Raw genomic sequence first — 20,642 nt, 5'->3', positions numbered from 1 at the left:
AAATTAGAACAATTATATGAAACATATAATTACATTATATAATTTCTAATTATCATTTTTTATCGGTCTTTCACCGACATATTGATAAACGACCATGAATCTTGACATTTTCTAATTTCAGCCTTTCACGGTAACATATACAATATTATAATAACTTTATTTATATACTCTCGAATTAATTTCGTAAAAAAAAAGATGTAATTCTTGTAAGTTTTATATTTTATTTTATTTGCATTTGCTAACCAGACAGTGATTATTCACTGTGGTTTGTATATTTAAACTCGGATATATTGTTGATTTTGGATCTCTTTTTCTTTCTCTTTTATTTCTTATTCTTACCTGAAAGACTATTGTCACTATGTCGTTCCCAATATGTCTCTTCCTTAACAGCTGCTGCCGGTTATTCGGTGTGAAGGGTAACATCGTCGACACGTGAAACGTAACTTCCGCTCCCCGATGAGTAGCAGCTACTGCATGAGTACCCGTTGAGTCTGTTCTAGTATCCAAACCAGCTTTGTAACCTTCGAATCCTCGCAGTCTTATTCTTTGGCCTATTATTATACATTAACAATATTATATTTTCTTTATGGATAGATTTATAATATAATTAATTTAACGTTAGAGTTTTCATGTTCAAATACATATAATAACAAATATTATCTCTCGTGAATTCATATTTTACCTAGTTATTTTCTAATACAACTAGTTTAAGTAAAATTCTTTTTATATATTTTCCCTAAAACAGTTATTTCATGTAAGACCTAACTTTTTCATGAATTTTTTAAAATAAACACTAACACCGTAATAAGGATTTTTCATTGTTTGAATGTTAACACTTATTTAATAATTAGTATAATTCTTCTTTTGTTAAATATATAAATAATGTATTTATTAGAGCTTAAAATAAGTAAGATGTTCTATTGAAAAGATCTCCTTTAAAGAACTTCTCTTTAAGGGATTATCATTCGATCGTTCGTTTTAGTTTCGATAAATTCTTGGAAATCCAGCGACTACACCTGTGCTAGAGTAACTTTTTGCATCGCTCGAGTTTCGAACACGTAGCCGACTTTTTTTCCCTACGATAGTGCGCCGTTTAGTCGTTGAAAACTTTTCCAAGAATTTATGTGGGACGTCGATTGTTCCATTTATTATTTTTTTATTTTTAGACTTCATTGACATTTTGTTAAAGAAGAATTTACAAATTTTGGGATATAAAGATTTATTATTATTTTTTTCTCGTCTATACAATTAAAAAATAATGATACGATAATAAAACAGTCAATTGCATAGCTATGTTAGATAGACTAGTTCCTTACCGATCACTAAAATCAAGTAACCTAGTCACAGTATGTAATATGGATGGATGACTCCAGTCCGGAAAAACAAGACACAAAAGTCGTGTGCTTATTGAGTCCAAAGAAGCGGTAAAAAGACGCGACCTCTTTGATAGTATTAAATAAGTGTGTTAGAAGGTATTCGCAGAAAAGTGACTTCGAACTCATAAAAGGGAAAATAAAACTCATAAAAGACAACATATAAAAATCGGACAAAACAATAAAATGTAATAGATTTTTACATGATTTTCGTTTAATAAATAATCGGTTTATTAAATAATTTTAAGAAAATATATTATGCTTACCGATTGTATCGAGAAATTCGAGAAATGCTGGTCCAGCATGCTGATTATTGTACATTTCTTCCTCTGTCCTTTGACCTGATCTACAGTAAAGCACGCCGACCTTGTACCTGCTAGAAAGACCCTGTTCATCCAATCTTGCAACAGCTTCTTCGGCGGCAGCCGTTCCAAGTCTGAGACAGCCTAATTGTACTTCCGGTGCGACTAACTCCAAAAGTTCTCTTGTTGGTACTCTACCTTGGAGCCTTATACCTAATGCTTCTTCAGGCACCGAACCACGTAAGGTTAACAGTTCTGACGTTCTTACGATTATTCGATATTGATTAACGTCTTTACGGATACTAATGGCTACTGGACCTAATTGTTCATCCATACCAAACCAATTTTGATGTTCTCGACCTACAAATTTGTAGAAAAAAAAAAAATACATTAATTATATAACATATTGGAAAGAAAATAAATAAAACATATATGATAACAAAAATACATAAGTGTGTTTAAACTAAATAAAAAGTGTGTTTACATGTTAATCTTATATAACGTAAAGTCATATACTTGTATGTATATATTTTGTAGGTTTTATATTTTATTTTTTTACTACAAAATTAATTTTTACTTCATATCCAAGTTTAAAGTATAAGTTGCAATTATGTAAGAATATAAATAATATTAATATTTTTGTAGATACGAAATAAAATTGCATTAAAGAGAGTTAACAAAAATTTCTGTATAAAAAAGCATTCATTATCATTAATTAAACTAATAGAAATTATTTCCAGCGATTAATTATTGAATTAATTACCTAAGAAGTATTTTCGATAATAATGAGCACCCTCATCGACGCTTTCGATTGGAAGTGGCCGTTTTTGTACTGGGCACGTGTGTTTCCATAATGTTTCACTTGGTAAAGGTTCCAAAACCGAGACACCATAGGATAACGCTGGCCTGTGAACTCCATTAACGTGTGGGCAACGAGTAAGGCCAACTTCACGTTCCCCTTCACCTCCAATCTCATTCCGGAAGAAAGGACACGATTCCAAAAGGTCGTTGCCTGTTAACCCAACAGATTCTATTGATTATTATCTATTGTTAACTGTTATCGATACTCTAATAATAAGATTTGTTCCAGTTATTGAATTGTATTATTAATAAGAGATTCGATTATTGTTGTTTTTTTGAAGTGAAAACTTCTTTAGAATGGGAGTGATCTGAAAAGTAAATAAACGGGAACGGAGCTATGTAACGAAGCTATGAAACGGTTGCCATACTAAATAATGAGAGAAAAAGAGACAAACATAGGATTTAGACTGCGAGGGAATGAGACGGAATATAGCTATACAATTTTTCCTATTCTCGGTCTCCTCTTTATGCTATGCTTCGTAGTTATCGCTCCTGGTTGTATATGTGTGTGTTTGAGTGCGACTGCATACTACAAAGCGTAAACACACATATTCTTTCGATACTCGAAATGTTGGTAGGTAGGAGCGATAGAAGGGTAAAAGAATAAACAGAGATAAGTACGTAGGTATGGTATGCGACAAAAGTATAAGATCCAAACGAACCGACGGTCAACATAAACAAAGAAGGTGCGTGGGTATGTTTTTTTTACCAAACGTGTCATTTCTTTTCTATTTAAAAATGTTTCTATTTTATTGAAAAAATATTATTAAATTATTTATTTCGTAAATATTATTCTTATTAATGATTATGAAATATATAGATTAAAATAATTGTATTGTCTGCCAAATTTTACAAAAAAAATAATTGATTTAAGATACATGAGAGAAAAAGAATCAGACAACATTGTAGAATACTTTTTTTATAAATATCCAAAGACATGTTTTTTAATTATAATGTTTGCGTATTTAGGAAAATTATGCTAATGTTTCAATAAAATAGAAAAGTTTGTAAATACAAGAAACTCGATTATGAGGCTTTTTAACGAGGCTTGTTTACGAGACTCTTCTACAAAGCCTAATTAAACACACCCTACAGACTTATCGGAAATAACCTACGGACTTATCAGACGAGACCCTACGGACTTATCCGACGAGATCCTACGGACTTATCCGACGAGATCCTACGGACTTATCCGACGAGACCCTACGGACTTATCAGACGAGACCCTACGGACTTTTCGGAAAAAACCTCACTACTTTTCGGAAAAAACCTCACTACTTTTCGGAAAAAACCTTACTATAGAGGTGTTTACTACACTAACAGAGGTGTTTAGTTACCATGCATTTTTTAGTTACTAGAAGCAACTCGTCTCATTTCTTTGAATTGAGAACTTGCTTGCTGTGTAATATGTTATCTATTTATATATGTTTTCAATAAAACGTATAATAATTTTTGAATGTGATAACAATAATATAATAATATTATTATAACAAATAAACCCAACAATTATCCTACTCCTGATATTCTGCAGTCGTCTCTTTCTCTCGAAACTTAGTTTTCCGAAGGTTTCAGTTCTAACACGTGTGATCTGCCCACATGATATTTTTTAAAAGTTTGTACTATCATATACACGAAAAGAATTAATCAAATAAAGAAATTAATATTTTTGATAGTTCTGTAAATTTGATTAATAACTTTTATTTCGTAATTAAATAGGTAAACAGCTAACAACTTTTAAAATTTTTATTTCTGTTATTGATTATTTATAATATTATAGTTCTCCTAAAAGGTTTTTTTATCAAATTTAAATAAATTATTAAAGCTATGTACTCAATCATTTAAAATTGCTAAAATGTTACAGTAAAATTGAGATATAATACGTAATATTATATATGTATATGATGGATCCTAAGTTTTATAAAAATTACATAATTTATGAGATATTTGATTAAGTCCAGACTTTTGACCCACTTTGCATAACATTAATTGATATTATTTATAAATATGACATAATTTAATTAAGCTATATTTTACAGCGAATAAATATCATTGATACATATACATACATATGTTGCTTATTATCACAGTTGATTAAGTAAAAATATGATTTAAATTTATTTTACGATATAAATAATCGTAATATAAAATAAATAATAAAATCAATTGGTTTTTTTTTAATTTTTTAACTTATCGTTAGTCCATTATCATAATTATTGATACGCATACAAATATAATAAGAAAATAGATCTTTTCTCTTACCTTTTCCATCTCCAGCATCTTCTTCAGGAGTTTCGTCTGGAGTTGAAGCTCTTAAAGCGCTAGCAGCCGAAGCACCGGTTGCCGTGTTTCTTCTTCTCGCTAAAAGTATACCTCGTAGCTTAGCAGCGTAACCGAGATTAGCCGTAAGCGATTGGCAATCGTAATGAGCAAATGCTCGCCTACGATGTCGCTCCTCGACGTCAGCCGATACGACTGGACTACCACAAGTTTCTTCCATAGCACGAGGTGATTTACCACCCCAAAATCTGTTTAACTTTAATCGTAATTTCGGACTGGAACCACCACCAGTTGGTCCACAGACCTCGTCAGTGTCCTGCGCCGACTGAGTATCTTGAACACGTCTCAGATAATCCACGTTTATTGGACTTCTTTGATCCGTCGGTCGAAAATCTTGTAGCATCGCAAAGATATTATCATTGACTGTGACTGTTTGGGCGGCTACTACGTCGATGCTACCTGTTCATAACAATCGCACATTTATATTTCATTTAATAACCAATATATCTTTTTCTATTATTTTTTTTTAATAAATTAATATCAAATGTGTCATATACGAGACGTTTAAAAATCAAACTTAACTTATAGGATTTTTCTACATTTTATTATTAATTTTTATATTTAAAATACATTTTTTTAATAGTTAGTACTTAATACCACTAAATGAGAACAAGTTTTATAATCCAGTTTAATAATAAATGTTATGACAATGTATATTACTTTATTTATTTTGTCTAATTTTTATATTGTTTATATAGAAAAGTAAAATGAATCAAACGAAAATTCTTATTATTCCAATATAATTTTATTTTTTTCTTAAAATGAATGAATGACTACAAATAATAAATAAAATAATCGATCAATAACCTGAGTCATTTAATGCTTGTTAAAATAATAATTAAATGTATCTAGTGAATTTAATAATAACATTTCAAATATTTAAATGAACAATTTAATACAAAATCCGTATTGATTATGATAATATTGTCTATCTGAATATCTATTGTTATTTTTTTATATTATACAATTTTATATTATTTACATGTTATAAATTATCGTAAATAATTTTTTGTTAAATGTAATAATTCACGTGAATTAATAAAAAGAATAATTAAAAATCTTTCATAAAAAAAAAAATGAGAAAAAACTTAATTTCTAATATCTTAGAATTCAGTTGTTCAGATACTTTTTAGATATAAACTATGTTTTTTGCGAGAGACAACAAAACAGATGGAAAAAAAAAGCAGACAAATAAGAAGCAATTGAAACTCACCGTGAGATCCATATTCCCTTCTGAGGGGTGTCTCCGGGACCCGAGAGGCGGGATCAGGACTGTGAGGTAGTTCTAAACTTGAGTTGGATCTGTGAAGGGTTAGTCCACGACCCACGCGGCTCACCGGCCCTCCACTGCCGCCGCTATTTATCGGCAGGCTTGCGATCATTTCGTCATTCTGTAATTAAAATTAATTTAATTAATTAATTAATTATATGTTTATAATTTTACGTGAATGAATATAAATATATATATACATGCAATAGAACCTAGATTAACTAATGTAATTGAGATACAAACGATACGGATAAATCAAGGTTTCTACTGTTTATCTTGAATATTTATAAACAAATATAAGATAACGGATAAACGAAACCTCGATAACAAAGAGCTTGGTTTAATTGAGACATCGGATAAACCTAAACCTGTTAATCGAAATCTTATTATATTAATGGCAGTGAACTGATAAATTGATTTTATGATTTATTATATTGTACAGTTATTTATATTTGTTATGATAATAAAATAAATTTAAGAAATTATTTATTATTTATGTGATTTGATATAAATGTATATTTGGATATGTATTTGATGTCAAATAAAATTATACGTAAATATAAATGCGCATAGGAAATATATATATATATATATATTCTTAATTCATGTCGTATTCATATTGCATTTAAAATCATTTATCATCAATGTTTATATGCGCACTGATCAGCTATTAATTCCAACGTAATTAAATATAAAATAAATTTATATAGATTCGATGTAAAAAATTATTAAGGAAATAATTTACATTTTGAACTTACAATAAAATTCTGATAATGTTCATTTATCAGATATTTAATGTAATTTAATATTTAAAAAATAATTGTTATTCTTTATAAATGTTTCTCGATTAACACTTTACTGCAACAAAGTTGATCTTGTTTCTTTAAGAGATTCCTTACGATTATGTTAAAATTAAATTACAACAGATCAAATACACTCCGATAAAATGGTATGTCTACTTTAAATTATTATAAGGAATGCAATTTACGTATATACGTAACTTTTACAATCGAATGAGTCGAATAGTATGAATCATGTTTGTTTCATTGATTCACACTTTCGTCGATGATCTAATAGCGATGTGTAGATCATACGTAGATAAAAATCAATAAGCTGATCTAATGTATTTTACGATATTTTTCACAACAACAAAAATAAAACATATGTATCAGCAATATAATAGAAAAAAGTAACCGAAATCAAAAATATTAACTAAATAGTTGGATATATTTCTTATTCTGTGTTATAAACAGAAAAATAAAATAAAAGTTGATATATTAATAGACGAAAAAAAAAATAAGAATTTTAGGTAATCAAAATTAAATGTTAATAATATCATATAACTTATATCATTTAAAATGAAATATATCATATACCATCGGACATTGATGACCTCTTTTTAAAATATTTAACAGATTAAGGATCAATAAACGTATTTAAGTTGGTCACCTTTTTTTTATCCCGAAAAAAGACAAAAAATAATTCCGACAAAAATACAAGACCCATGTGTTGGTATTCGAGATGGCGCCGTCTGGAACTCCGTTTCCAAGAGAAACGTTAATTAGCTTCGTTTCAGTGCCGCAACGAGAAGAACGTTTATTGTTGTCTTCTTTTATGCGAAATGACCGGTGGCTTATTCTCTCTTTCTCTCTCTCCCTCTCTTTATTTGTTGTATGGTTGTTAGTGAACACACACGGATATACACATATATACACTTTTATTGTGCACCTGCTGTTTCCATTTCTCTTTCTCTTTCTCAACACACACAAAATGTTTGACCATTCGGTTTAAACCCCATACCGTTGGCCGCTTCGCCAAATGCGTCCACTGAATGGGAAACAACCATTGTTAACTTCGAACCGGTATCCCGGGCCAGCACACGCGTAATTAGTACGGCAATGCTGACGAATCAACAGTGCGTCGACTTGAAACGAGACACGTATGCCAATCCTCATGCTTAACAGTCCTAACACCGTATTTATAACACACTAACAATAAGACGAATATTTTTCTCTTATTACCTATATAATTATTATTTGAATTTAATTACAAATAATATGAATATTTTTCTACTTTAATTGTGAGTTTAATTGAAAGAAGGGATAAATTTAATTAAACTAATATCAGAAACATTAACACGAATATTACTTATATAAAATTCAGTTAAATAAGTTTCTAAATCAGAATCGTCTTATCATGATAATTTCTAATTATTAAAATTCTAACCGAATCAATAAAAATAATTTATAAGAAAAGAGAAAAAAACCTTATCTAAATATTATTATTATGAAATAGCGTTAGGAACCTGAAAGTTCATTGCTGCAAAAACCAGATACCGCCAATATTTTACCCGACCCTGAGCAAGATCCCCCCAAATCCAGAAAATTAATTCAGATCATGTAGCATATAACACACACTCCAAATGAATTCTAATCATTCAAACTTTAAGAATGGACACTTGTCGATTTTAAAAACGATAAGATCGAACTTCCTGTATTTGGTATTTTTAACTTTAAAATTTTAAACAAAAGATAAACTGGAAATAATTTCTATAGACTTTTCATATGCAATGCGGATTCTTTGCAATAAGGCGCGTCCACTTAATTATAATTCAAATAATCATAATTATTCGTTTTTTCAACCATTAATATTTATAAAAATATTATTCTAATAATGTGTATTAAATTGAATGTTAATTAAAATAATTAAGTTTCTAATCAAATTGTGTATGAATCTAATTTACAGAAAAAAAAAGAAAAATAATTGAAAGAACCGAAAGAACAAAATAGAAAGTCAAATCACGTCATTTAGCATACTCCAAGGGAATTCCAATAATGGACAATAATGGACTTCGATCGATTCGAAATACGATGAGATCGAATGGGACCGTTTGGTTCGTCGAGAGGATCAGTCAACGTAAAATTTCACCCTCTATAACGTCGTTGTGACGTTCTGGTATTCTCGAAGAGGCGTACCAACCAACCAGTAAACGCGACGATGACGAAGAGGATGATCATGTATCGTCGTTGAATCGAACGACCGTTGGCGGAACGGCGAACTCGAAGAGGGATTGGGCCCTCGAAGGTATTTGGCACGAATGACCGTACCCAGAGCGCTCGTCGAGAAGCCTGTTGCACATTCTCTGCATTCCAAGCGTCATTTCGCTACAGACTACGCTTGTTGCAAACGTGACCCTTCAACGGAAGCTTGCCCAAAGCTAACGCCGATGCCCTCTGATCTGACCCTTGTTTATGAACCCCTCGACCTTTAACCGTGATTATCATCGACTCGAATAGAATTTATCGGCTAGGTTTATTGTAATACCTGGATCAAATTTACGGTTGGGAACCGTTTATACAAAATCATATTAAATGTATCCAATTGTTGAATTATTTTTAATGTGATAATATATTGTTGTTGTTTGTGTTTTTTTTTTTAATATTACGATAAAATGCATTATAATATAATTTAAAGTTATATTTATATTTTGGTTAAGCTTTTTTTAATTAAAAAACATATTTTTATACTATTTACAGTAAATAATTAGAAGATTATATTTGCGCTAAGTGTATCGTTAGAGAGTACTCTTTTTAATATTTTCTACAATTAATTAACCAAAATAATAGAATATATTTCAGGAAATAATCAATAATTAAATAATTAAATTAATTGAAATTTCGTTTTAAAATTACATAAAAGGAAAAAGAATAAGCAGCTAATTGCTTTTTAGTTCTTGAACCAATTTTTTCATAAAATAGAATTTCATGTAAGAATTTTGTTCAGATTTTATCATGAATAGATACCAGAATATATAAAAGCGAGAAAAAGATTTACAAGATTCAAGTCTAACGCGTGCATGGACAAATACGTGGGTGAGAAAACGTTTCGTAAAGATATACAGGGCCAAGTAGCGGTGACCTGCATAATGCGGGTCTCGATTTCAAGGTGACGTGTAGTAGTTGCACGTGTTTTATGAGGAAACCAACGCTCTTAAAGATCCTTTCGATTGCTTTGATACGAAATGTAGAATGTTGGTGATTCTTCATAGAATAAAAAGAGAGAGAGAGAGAGAATAGTTCTATCAATTCTGAAAAAAATCTTTTAACAATTTGTTGACTAAGTAAATATTGCATTTTCCTATTTACTATTACTATTTATCTTCAAGCAATTTTACTTATCGTCAAAAAAAAAAAAAAAACTATTCTTGAGTCTTTATGGCTTGTAATAATCATTAAAGTAGACAGAAAATGTTAACCACTATGGATTTCAATAGCTTTAATAATTAAAATTGTTTTATATTTAAAATCAGTTTGTAGTAAAAGAAAGATAATAAAATATATTTAAAGATAAATAAATAAATATTTGACACGTGTTTAAAGCTAATTATTCTGCAATCAAAGTAGTTTCATATCTAATTGTAAAACAAACTTGTATAGGAAGTAAAATATAATAAGTTATAAAAAAATAATATTTAAAATATAAAATAAATAATAAGTATGTACTCGATGTGAATTTAAAATCGGTGATTCTGTAATCTAAATTAATCGGAAATAAGTTCATATATCAAGAGCAAGGTAATTAAATACAAATAATAATTGTTGACTCTAGTAAGCTTTTCTAATAAGTTCTAAATGCGATCATGAATTTTTATAATCGAGAGATTGTTGATATTAATTGATTTATGATGCAGTAATATGCGTTTTAAATTGCGCATATCGAGAACTAGGCAATGCAAATCGATGCTAATTATATTCTTTCAGATTGATGCTGCAATGAGAACTCTTCCCACGATAGTTTCATTCAGGCATAACCGTTCACTATATACATACTATGTGTTCCACATATCAAAAGTATCTCTTTATTTGAAGGATCTTTCATATAATTAAGAGCATAACCAATCGATCCTTATCACTGATCTTAATTAACATAATCATGGTTGTATATAAGTCAATGAAAATTTCTCCAAGTTTACGTATACTGGAAACAATAACAATATTTAAACAAATATTACATTTTTACCCATAATTATAAAAAACGGACTTATGAGAGTTCAAAAAATTGCAAATATTTAATTTTATGATTTATTTTTATATGAAAAACATTTATATTATAAAATAAATTATTACACATAATACATGTTTTTCCTATTTTTACTTTGACACATTGTCATAATTATCGGTCCATATAGTTTCTATTCAAAATGTTTGTAACAATTACATATATTTTGTTTCTTTTATAACAAATTTTACATATTTAATAAATTAAGTGAGTCCACATTTGATTTTAGATTTTGTAAATTTTTCTATCCACGAATTTTGATACAAAAAGAAATAAAAATCCAAAACAATTGTAGGATTATAAGAACAGAAAGGATGTTCTAAGTCTAAAATTTCAAAAGCAAAGACACGTAGAATCAGCATCTCGTTTTGTCATGACAAGCGAATACGAATATGGAGACGAAGACGAAGATGAAGCCGAAGACGACGACGACGACGACGACGACGACGACGACGACGACGACTAACATAAGAACGCGTTTGTAAGGTGATAATGAAGAAACTTAAGAACCGATCCCACGGTCAAACTCGCGTTGACTCATCGACCATGATCTCCCAAGGCCGTTCGTGGCGTAAACCTGAGAGTCGTTTTACTTCGCCGGAAGGAAACGAGTTGAAACCTTGTAAACATTCGCTCCTTTATATCTTGGTTCCGTAATCCTTTCAATAATCCCACTAATGGGATTCCAAAACGATCGAGTATGTATAAATGTAGGCATATGAACGGGTGTATATATTCTTATATGTATATAGATAAACGTATTTAAGCGTATATACATATATGTATTTTTAAATCTATGTATATGGTTATTGTGTATATGTGTGTATGCGTTTGTATGTAAATAAAATAGAGGAAGTGTCGGGACGACACTTCGATCTTCGAGTTGCGCAACCAACAAGAAGAATTATGAGAATCACCATCCTGGATATTATGACTGGACACATTGAGTACTATCGAGATTGGCGTTTATGCGTTTTGTGACCGTCGTCGTCTTTCTTCACCATTTCTCACGCGCCGTGTTCTTACTATAAGCATGGACAATCTGACTGGACAAGAATAAGATCCTTCTCACGGTTATATTAGTATAATAATTTTCAAATCATGTAGGCTATTGTTAGATATATATATATGGCAGAAATAAATTAACTTTTAGTTCAATTGTTACTTGCATACTTTATTTAAAACGTTTATAAGGATCGTTTTAAAAGGACATTTGTAAGATGATAATAATAAATAACGATGAGTAAGACTTACAAGAATATGAAACCGTGTCATTTTGTTGCTGAAATACTATGATACATATGATCGTATAAAAAGTAGATTCAATAATTATTATGTTATAATAAAATAAAAAATAAAAAGAAAACAAGAAAATAAATAAATAAATAAACATAGGAATAGTTTTATATACAAATGTATAATGAATAAAATTGTTTTCTATTTTTTTTTTTTTTTTTTTTAATTAATAGAGGAATATACAATCAATTCTCGGGGATAGTAATTTTTGCTAACGTGATATATTGACATGAGTAAGTAATAAATTTTATAGTTAAAAAACAAATAGTGTTCTTATCGAGTAGAGAACAATATCGTATGATATTGTAGTAAATGTATATATAGTCATCAAAGTTTTATCCCTTTTTCTATAGTTATCAGCTTAGCAAGATCGATGGTCCCTATGGTAGCAGGAGAAGTATATATTCTATGGTCTTTCGTTACGAGCGACAGCTTGAACGGGACGAGAATATCGAGGTAGCCGTTGGGGACGAAGAGGAACGAGTCTGAAATCCGGTCAGCCGTACATTTACTATCGCCACCGGAAGTCAGGCGTGTCGGAGAATCCAGTGGTTGCTTCTCGTTTCTGTATCTTCTCGAATCTTCTCTTGAATATCTTTACTATATACGTTATTCTTATTCTTTTCCGATTGTTAGTTAACACTGATAACACTTTGTAGTTAATCCGTTAATCGGGGAATAAACAATTGTTCGACTCGTTTTACAATGGGGAATTTTTTTTCATAATAATAAATAATATCATCATTCTATGACCACAAAAAAAATGTTGTCGTGCACATTGCAGTAGTAGTTCATATTTGAGGAAATATATCGTCAACAAGTTAACTATGCTTATATAAAAATAAATATATATATTTAATAACACAGCACAAAGTTATAAATGTATTAATAATTCTAACAATAATTTGAATATATCCAACGATTAAAAATTGTGAATTACATTTGAATTATATTATTGGAACATTTAAACATAACAGGTTTCTACAAAATTTATTATTTATAGACGTAATAAATTTGATGATTACAAATGATAAATTAGATTAAAATAAATTCATTGAAATTTAAAATAGATACGCAATATGTTAATCAAGAATTTATTCATTTATTATAGATGTAAACAATTTGATGATTAGATATTATAAATTAAATTCAAATAGAATCATTGAAAATTATTTTAAATAAAAATACGCGATATCTTTATATAAAAACCACTAAATAACTTTGAAATTTGATACTTACGCGTTAAAAATTTTATATTTTAAATTTAAATGAAATATAATATAATTCAATAAAATATATGTTATTATATATATAAAAAGTTATTTAATTATGATTTTAAAATGAGCGCTTTGAAATATAAAAAGTAATTTTGCGAGTGAAAGAAAGAAGAAGAAGAAAAAAGAAAATAATAAAAGGAACACTTTTGCCGAAGAAGTTCAAGTTCGTTCAGAAAAACGCATAAACTTTGGGATATCACGCGTAAGTATCCAGACTCAAAGGAAGAACCGTTTAAAGAGCCGCGTGTAAAAGGTTGGAAAGGTAGCGTTGTACGTAAGTACTTACACTGACGACGACGTGACGATGTCACGCGTGAAAAGTACTCGGAGAAAAGATAGCGGACCACCGTACGACTACCGAGAAGCTTTCAATGCACCGATAACTTTGCTCATTGGAAAGAGAATTCCCGTACGATTTGAGAGAGTCGTCTGCGTGGTCATAAGGTGGGTGGCCATCGTTACTGATCGTGTTGACTGCTACTTCTTCTTTTATTTTTTTTCTCTTTCAATGGATCCAGTTTGAGAACTGAGAGCTACTTAAAACGGAATCCCTCGAAAGCATGGATAGCAACATCTTCCACGAGAGATGGGATAATCCGAATGTAATGTGTCGAGGCTTACGCTTTAGTTATAAAAAAAAAAAAATAACATAAAATAAAGAAGATAAAAGTATTTTAAAGATTCCGCTTTTATCGACGACAAACGCTCGCTTACCACCAAGTATTGGGTCGTTTTAAAAGTTTTTTTTTTATTTTTCCTTAATAAGTCTTACATACGTAATATTTTATATTATATTATTTTACTGAATTATACATACATTTATATTCTGATCGAGATTACCTTTATCTCTAGAATGAATTGTATATATTAACTCATTGTCAGTAAAATAACATAAAATAACAAATATCATGCACGTAAAACATATTAATAAGATATAAAACAAGAAACTTTCGGGAAGATCTAATATTTAAGTTTAATGTTCGTTCATATCTTTTCTTCGCCTTTTTTTTTTTTGTCTAAATATACTTTTATTTATTCTTATGCTCTTACGCTTTCATTTTTTACGAAGTATTCGAAATTCTACAATATGTTTCTTCGATTACCATTCCATGAAATTTTCTATCGCTGTTGTTGACTGACCCTGTACAATAATAATTCGTTTTGTGTCAAGATATTCGAACATGCATCTCTGTGATAATGATTATGTCCATGTACGGAAAGCATACATTAGAATCACGTACGAATAGTGGACGTGCGAGGAACTTCAAATGTGCATCGCGCGTGAAATGCATGAGATAGCCGACGTGTTAATATTCAAGATATAGGATATTTCTACGAGGTGGAATTGAAGAGATCGATCATTCAAATAACGATTTTATTTTCATTCGAGAAGATAAAAAGAATTTGACAAAGGAGAGATTATTTCTTTAAGTTTTTTTCTCTCCCCCTCCCTAATAGAAAACAGCCAGAACATTTATTTTCTTCAACAATAAAAGTTTCTTCATTCTTAGGATTATTTAATTTAATATTAATATTAATTAATTAAGTTATGGAAAAAAAATTTAATAGAAAATTAATATATCTATCAAATTTTGTAAATAACATATCATTAATTTAATATAATATAATAATAATCTCATTAAATAATATAATTAATAAATCTGGGAAAAAACTCGTCTGATAAACTCTTTCTAGTTCTGTCTTTGTAAATTCTAATTTTTTTAACAACTCTAATTCCACAAATTTAATTAGGCAAACTAATATTTTATACATTGAAACTATTTAAAAGTATTAAATTATAAATATTTCTTATAATAATATATATTATTTAATGAATGTTAATGCAAAATAAACAAAGACTTTAAATGTTATTTAACAAGATTTGAAAAAATATCATAGAATTTATAGATCTTCAAAATTGTTGCGATTTCTTAAAGAAAGTGAAGACACATTGATCTTGTTGTCCTTCTTATAGCGATAGATCAATTCTCTCTCATTCTTGAGGATCACCTAGCGTATCGTTGAAGAATCGAAACTCGTTCGTAGATGTTAGACTTGCAGTACGGCTTTTCCGTGCGTAGAACATGACTGTGGGAATGTTCAGGTTGCGTGCAACCGCAGAACCATCGACGTTGCTTCGCATACGAACGTACTCTACGTCGTCGATGAATAGAATGAGAGTGAGAGAGAGCTAGTGGGGAGAGAGTGGGGTAGAAAGAGAAAGAGAGGCACGCTTATACGATTACAGGAGGAGTATGTTCGAACAGGTGAATTTTGTATCGTTCGGACGACCATGAGTTACACTCGGATATCTGCTTCGATAGGTTTCACGAATGGTCTATTCTTGAATTCATACTTTGTAAATATATATACTAGTTTCTACAATACATATGGCCTTTGAACAGAATTAAAACAATACCGGTTTTTCTATCCTTTTATCAGTTTTTCATTCATCCGCAGTCGTCTGAGAGCTTCAGTTGAAAATATCAAAACATTTTCTTGCTATTTGTTTGCAAAATAAGAAAGAAAAAAAGCTTTTTCCCCCGTCATAATGATTCATTGTTTTCCTTGTATTTCTTATCTGCATTATTTTGATAATGCATTAAGTTGTTTAGAAAAATTGTAAATACAAAAACAAAATAGAATACTACTGAATTTTCTTTTACGCAAAAAAAAGAAAAAATACACTTGTGTTTTCAATATAAATTATTATAATATCTACAAAATTTGGAAGTAACTTTTTCACAAATTGTTTACTTACAATAATGAGTTTATTCCTTGTTATTTCATAAAATAGAAAATATATTATTCGACGTAGAAAGTATCGAGTTTAACAAGAAAACGTAACATACTTTTAAGTCGTTCGGCCTTCTCCGTTAAAGTGTTCCACTATCCTAGAAAAGGGTTTGCAAAACCTTAACGGGCCTTGTCCGTTGTATCCGAGGAATGAGTTACAAACGTCGATCGTTCCTTATCCCTCGATTTCTCAAAGCCACGCGAGGTAGAACGAAGAACGAGCCGGTAGAACGCACGCCGATCATCATCCGAACTAGTTATGTAAATGCCTTTGCATTCTTCGCGCGATCTACGAGTAAATCGGCGACGAGTTGCCTTTTCGCATGAAACGTAAAAAAAAAAATAGAAAAGAAACGATATTGAGTTAGAGAAAGAGACCAACGGATATGGAGAAACAGAGACAGGTAAACGAATAGAGAAATACTAGGAAAAAGTATGAATAGTGTGAAAGAGGTAAATAATAACAGGTAAATAAATACAATATGAGATAGATGGATATATTAATAAATAAGACATAAAGGTGGACAAATGAATAAAAAAAATAAAAAAAAGAGAGAGAGAGAGAGAGAGAGAGAGAGAAAGAGAAAATAAACTATATGTTTCACGAGTAAAAGTTCAGTATAAAAAATAACCAAAAAGACTAGTAAAACAAAGTAAAAGAAAAAATATATAAAAAGTATATAATAATGATAATAATAATAATAAATATAAACTAAAATGTTCTTTCCATGTTGTGTAGGTTCTTTCAGAAATTTCCTTTTACCTCCCACGCTTTTTTTCCTTTCCCTGCCATTCGTTCTTTTTTTTTTCGAGAACGAGGGTGGCAAAGACGATCGCACCTCGCTTCCAATTAGCGGCCATTTTCTCACGATAAAATGTACCATCGAGGTCTCTTCTTTTAATTTCTTCCTTTCGTTTCTCTTTCTCTCTTCTTTTTTATTTTTATTTTTTTAAATCTTTTTTACTTCGTTTTATGCATGCTATGCAAACTCACCTTTTCTTTTCCTTCCGCGAGTGTTCTTTACAAACGTTTATCTTTATCCTTTTAAAGCACCGTACACGTTTCTCTCGTAAAACTTACCGAAGGAACGAAGGAATACGATCCGAAATAGAATATTATTTTTTAGGTATATTAGATATCTGATAATAATTGTATTGGGTTGCTAGGAAATTTCGTTCTAATTGATAAATATATTATATTGAATTTATACAAATTAGAAATATAAATCAGCATACTAATAACAGTGACAATAACTATAATAATTATGATAATAAGAAATTAATACTGATCCATCTAATTGTTTAATTTTTGGTTTTTTGAATTCTGATATAGAATCCTCGTGAAATTGTATCGTCGAACGTGGACGATAATTATTACAATACCAGGAAAGAAAAAATTATTTTGCAATTATTTTTAATTCGTTTATAATAGAACAGTATGAGTATTCAGAACATATTCTTGGAAAAAAAAATAATAAATTTTCTTATAATGTCATAGATATTAAATAAGAAAATAAATGATAAATATGCTCGATTCGTTTTCCCATGCGTTGAAGTAAAAAAAGAAGAAGAAAAAGGAGAATAAATATAACTAATTAGTCTCATTAGAAGTGAAAAAGGGAAAAGAACAAGGCATTTTCTATGATCGTTTCGAGCTTGAAGTCGTACACCGTAGCCACGTAAAGACATTGCATATGGAATATTTCTTTTGATTCCTTTTACGATCATGCTTACGTCTTTGTCGAGAAGAAATATACAATGTTGTAATTAACGTTTTCGTTATAGAAAATGTTCGTCTATCTTTTTTTTTTCTTTCTTTCTTTTATTGTTAGTATTTATCTATGGGTTGTGTTTAGCAGTCCGGATGGATGCGTCGAGTTTACGTAAGTATTATTATACCAAACCGGAAAACATTAATTCGTTCATTAATTGTGTATATTTGCAAAGGTTTAATAGAAAAAAAAAATGAGATGAATATCTTCTGATATTGTTAGTATAGTATTGTAGTTACGTTAAATAGTTATTTATCTAGAAGCCTCATCTGTGTGTATTAGATTCTGTATTAGATATGTATTTATTTTAACTATTCTAAAATATAATTTTTTTTTTACTTTTATTTTATTATTAATGTATTTTTTTCGAATAAAGGATAGCTCTCATTTCTAAATTTATTATAATATATATAATAATAGTTTTAATCTATGAATATGAATTTTCCAATAAATTATTTTTTTATTATAAATTACTTAAATAAGTATATCCATTTTTGTCGATTATGATTATAAAATCGTAAGTACGAATAGTTCATTAATTATTACATATAAACTGTATTTTCGAAACGACCGAAAGTTCGTCAATTGTGAAAACGTGCGAGTAATTAATGACGAAGTAATAATTCTTCATGATCGCGCGCTTATGTGTTATACGTTATACTTATTCAATGATAATTCTTTTTGTTATGATGAACGTAATCGAACGTGTGTTCTTTTATAGTTCAACGCGTATTCCGACGGAATAATTCAATTCTTTGCTTCGTTTGAAATTGCGATGATATTTATGCAATTGTGTTCGTAAATTCGTTCGAAACGATGAAGTTTAAATGAATTAATTGCTAATCTATTTAAGAATATACACATATATGTATAAGGTTATTCGAAAAGTTTCTTACACGATCTTAAATAAAAATTGTTCAAAACAAAACAAGATTAGACGCATACATGTAATTGTTGAATTAAAATAAATAAACAAATAAAAAATATAAACATTGAATATACAGATGAGCGTCGATTATTTGCATGTCAGTTATTCGAATGATCATTTATTCAAATATAAAATAAGTAATGTATGTATATACTGTAATCATGTATTTAATAATGTTTGGACATGTATCCTAGTTTTGTTTTTATTTTACATTACGACAAATTAAAAGGAGTATTCTTCCCTTCTTAATAAAACTCTAACAATAAGATACATAGTAATAGAGAAAAGGAAATATAGATCATTAAAAACAGTATCGAAGAATAAAAAAAACGTTTTAAATAACGTTAGCAAAAATTGACCAGATAGGATATGTTTTTTCGATGAATGAATGCACAAAAGATAATTAAAAAAAATAATATATCAAGATCGATTCATGAAAATCAGATCTTAACCTTGTATATTGATTTTTCATTGAAGAATAATATCGAATTTAATTATAAGATTAATGAGGAACGATCATTGAAGAATACGGTGTTTACGTATACCGCAAGAACGGCTGCTCGCCATGGTGTAGAATAACTGGAATAACCAGAATAAGTTTCGCATCGCGGGATAGCATGTTTCAGGCGAAACGACGGAATAAGAAAGTATATATCGGGGGCGCGCGTAATACTAACGTAAAAAAAGAAAAAAAAACATAGGTGAGTACAAAGCCTTCGAAAAGAAACAAGTTAAGTAGGAAATGAAAAAGAACAAAAAAATTCATCATTTTTCATTCTTTCTTTTTTTTATTCATTTCATTCTCCATAGGTTGTATTTACGAGTTAATTATAGGCAGCACCGTTCACCATCGTGCTCAGGTCTAAGCATTTTCGCAAGTATTCACCCTATCATGAACCCAAGAGAAATGGCAGGTGCAAGTTGTTTCTTATTTCCTTTCTATAGTTGTAAATAGACGCGAACTGCCGGTGTTGGCACATGACTGATGTCCGGTCTATGTACAAGAGTAAAAGTTTGACTTGGGAAGTTAGAATTATCGATTCAAACACACTAATTTATACATTTTATTAACTTTCTACGAGCCTCTTTCTCGTAAATATGCGTATGATTTTCGTGAAACAAATAATATAAAAAGAACAAAAATAAACTCTGTATCTACTCGGAATAAACACGATAAATAAATAAATAAAAATAAAAAAAAAAAAAGAATAAAAAAGAAAAATCAAAGAATATAGAGAAATTTCACTTATAGATATATATATTATAGTAGGGTACGATAAGAAAATTGTTTTCGAAAGTTTTCGTCAATTTTCAAGATATATATAATAAAAGAAAAAGAATAGAAAAAAAAGAAACAAATATATTGCTAAGT

At 29.5% G+C, this 20,642-nt stretch overlaps 1 protein-coding gene across 3 annotated transcripts in view; it reads right to left on the bottom strand.

The window, feature by feature from the left end:
- LOC107064133 (signal-induced proliferation-associated 1-like protein 3) overlaps positions 1 to 20,642 on the bottom strand; it is a 79,861-nt gene that overhangs the window by 6,103 nt on the left and 53,116 nt on the right. For all 3 annotated transcript variants that reach the window (XM_089178461.1, XM_015316482.2, XM_089178462.1), the window contains 5 exons: positions 6,087 to 6,264; positions 4,796 to 5,272; positions 2,439 to 2,687; positions 1,640 to 2,035; positions 340 to 551 (listed from right to left, as the gene is read on the bottom strand). In XM_089178461.1, the coding sequence (XP_089034587.1) occupies positions 340 to 551; positions 1,640 to 2,035; positions 2,439 to 2,687; positions 4,796 to 5,272; positions 6,087 to 6,264 (1,512 nt within the window). The remainder of the gene's footprint in view (positions 1 to 339; positions 552 to 1,639; positions 2,036 to 2,438; positions 2,688 to 4,795; positions 5,273 to 6,086; positions 6,265 to 20,642) is intronic.

Source organism: Polistes dominula, unplaced genomic scaffold, assembly GCF_049000335.1.
Source record: "Polistes dominula isolate Pdom_NZ unplaced genomic scaffold, Pdom_raw_medaka contig_77, whole genome shotgun sequence".
In the NCBI taxonomy this organism is placed as follows: Eukaryota; Metazoa; Arthropoda; class Insecta; order Hymenoptera; family Vespidae; genus Polistes; species Polistes dominula.
Note: the sequence above shows the minus strand (reverse complement) of the source record. Positions and strands in the feature narration are given on the sequence as shown.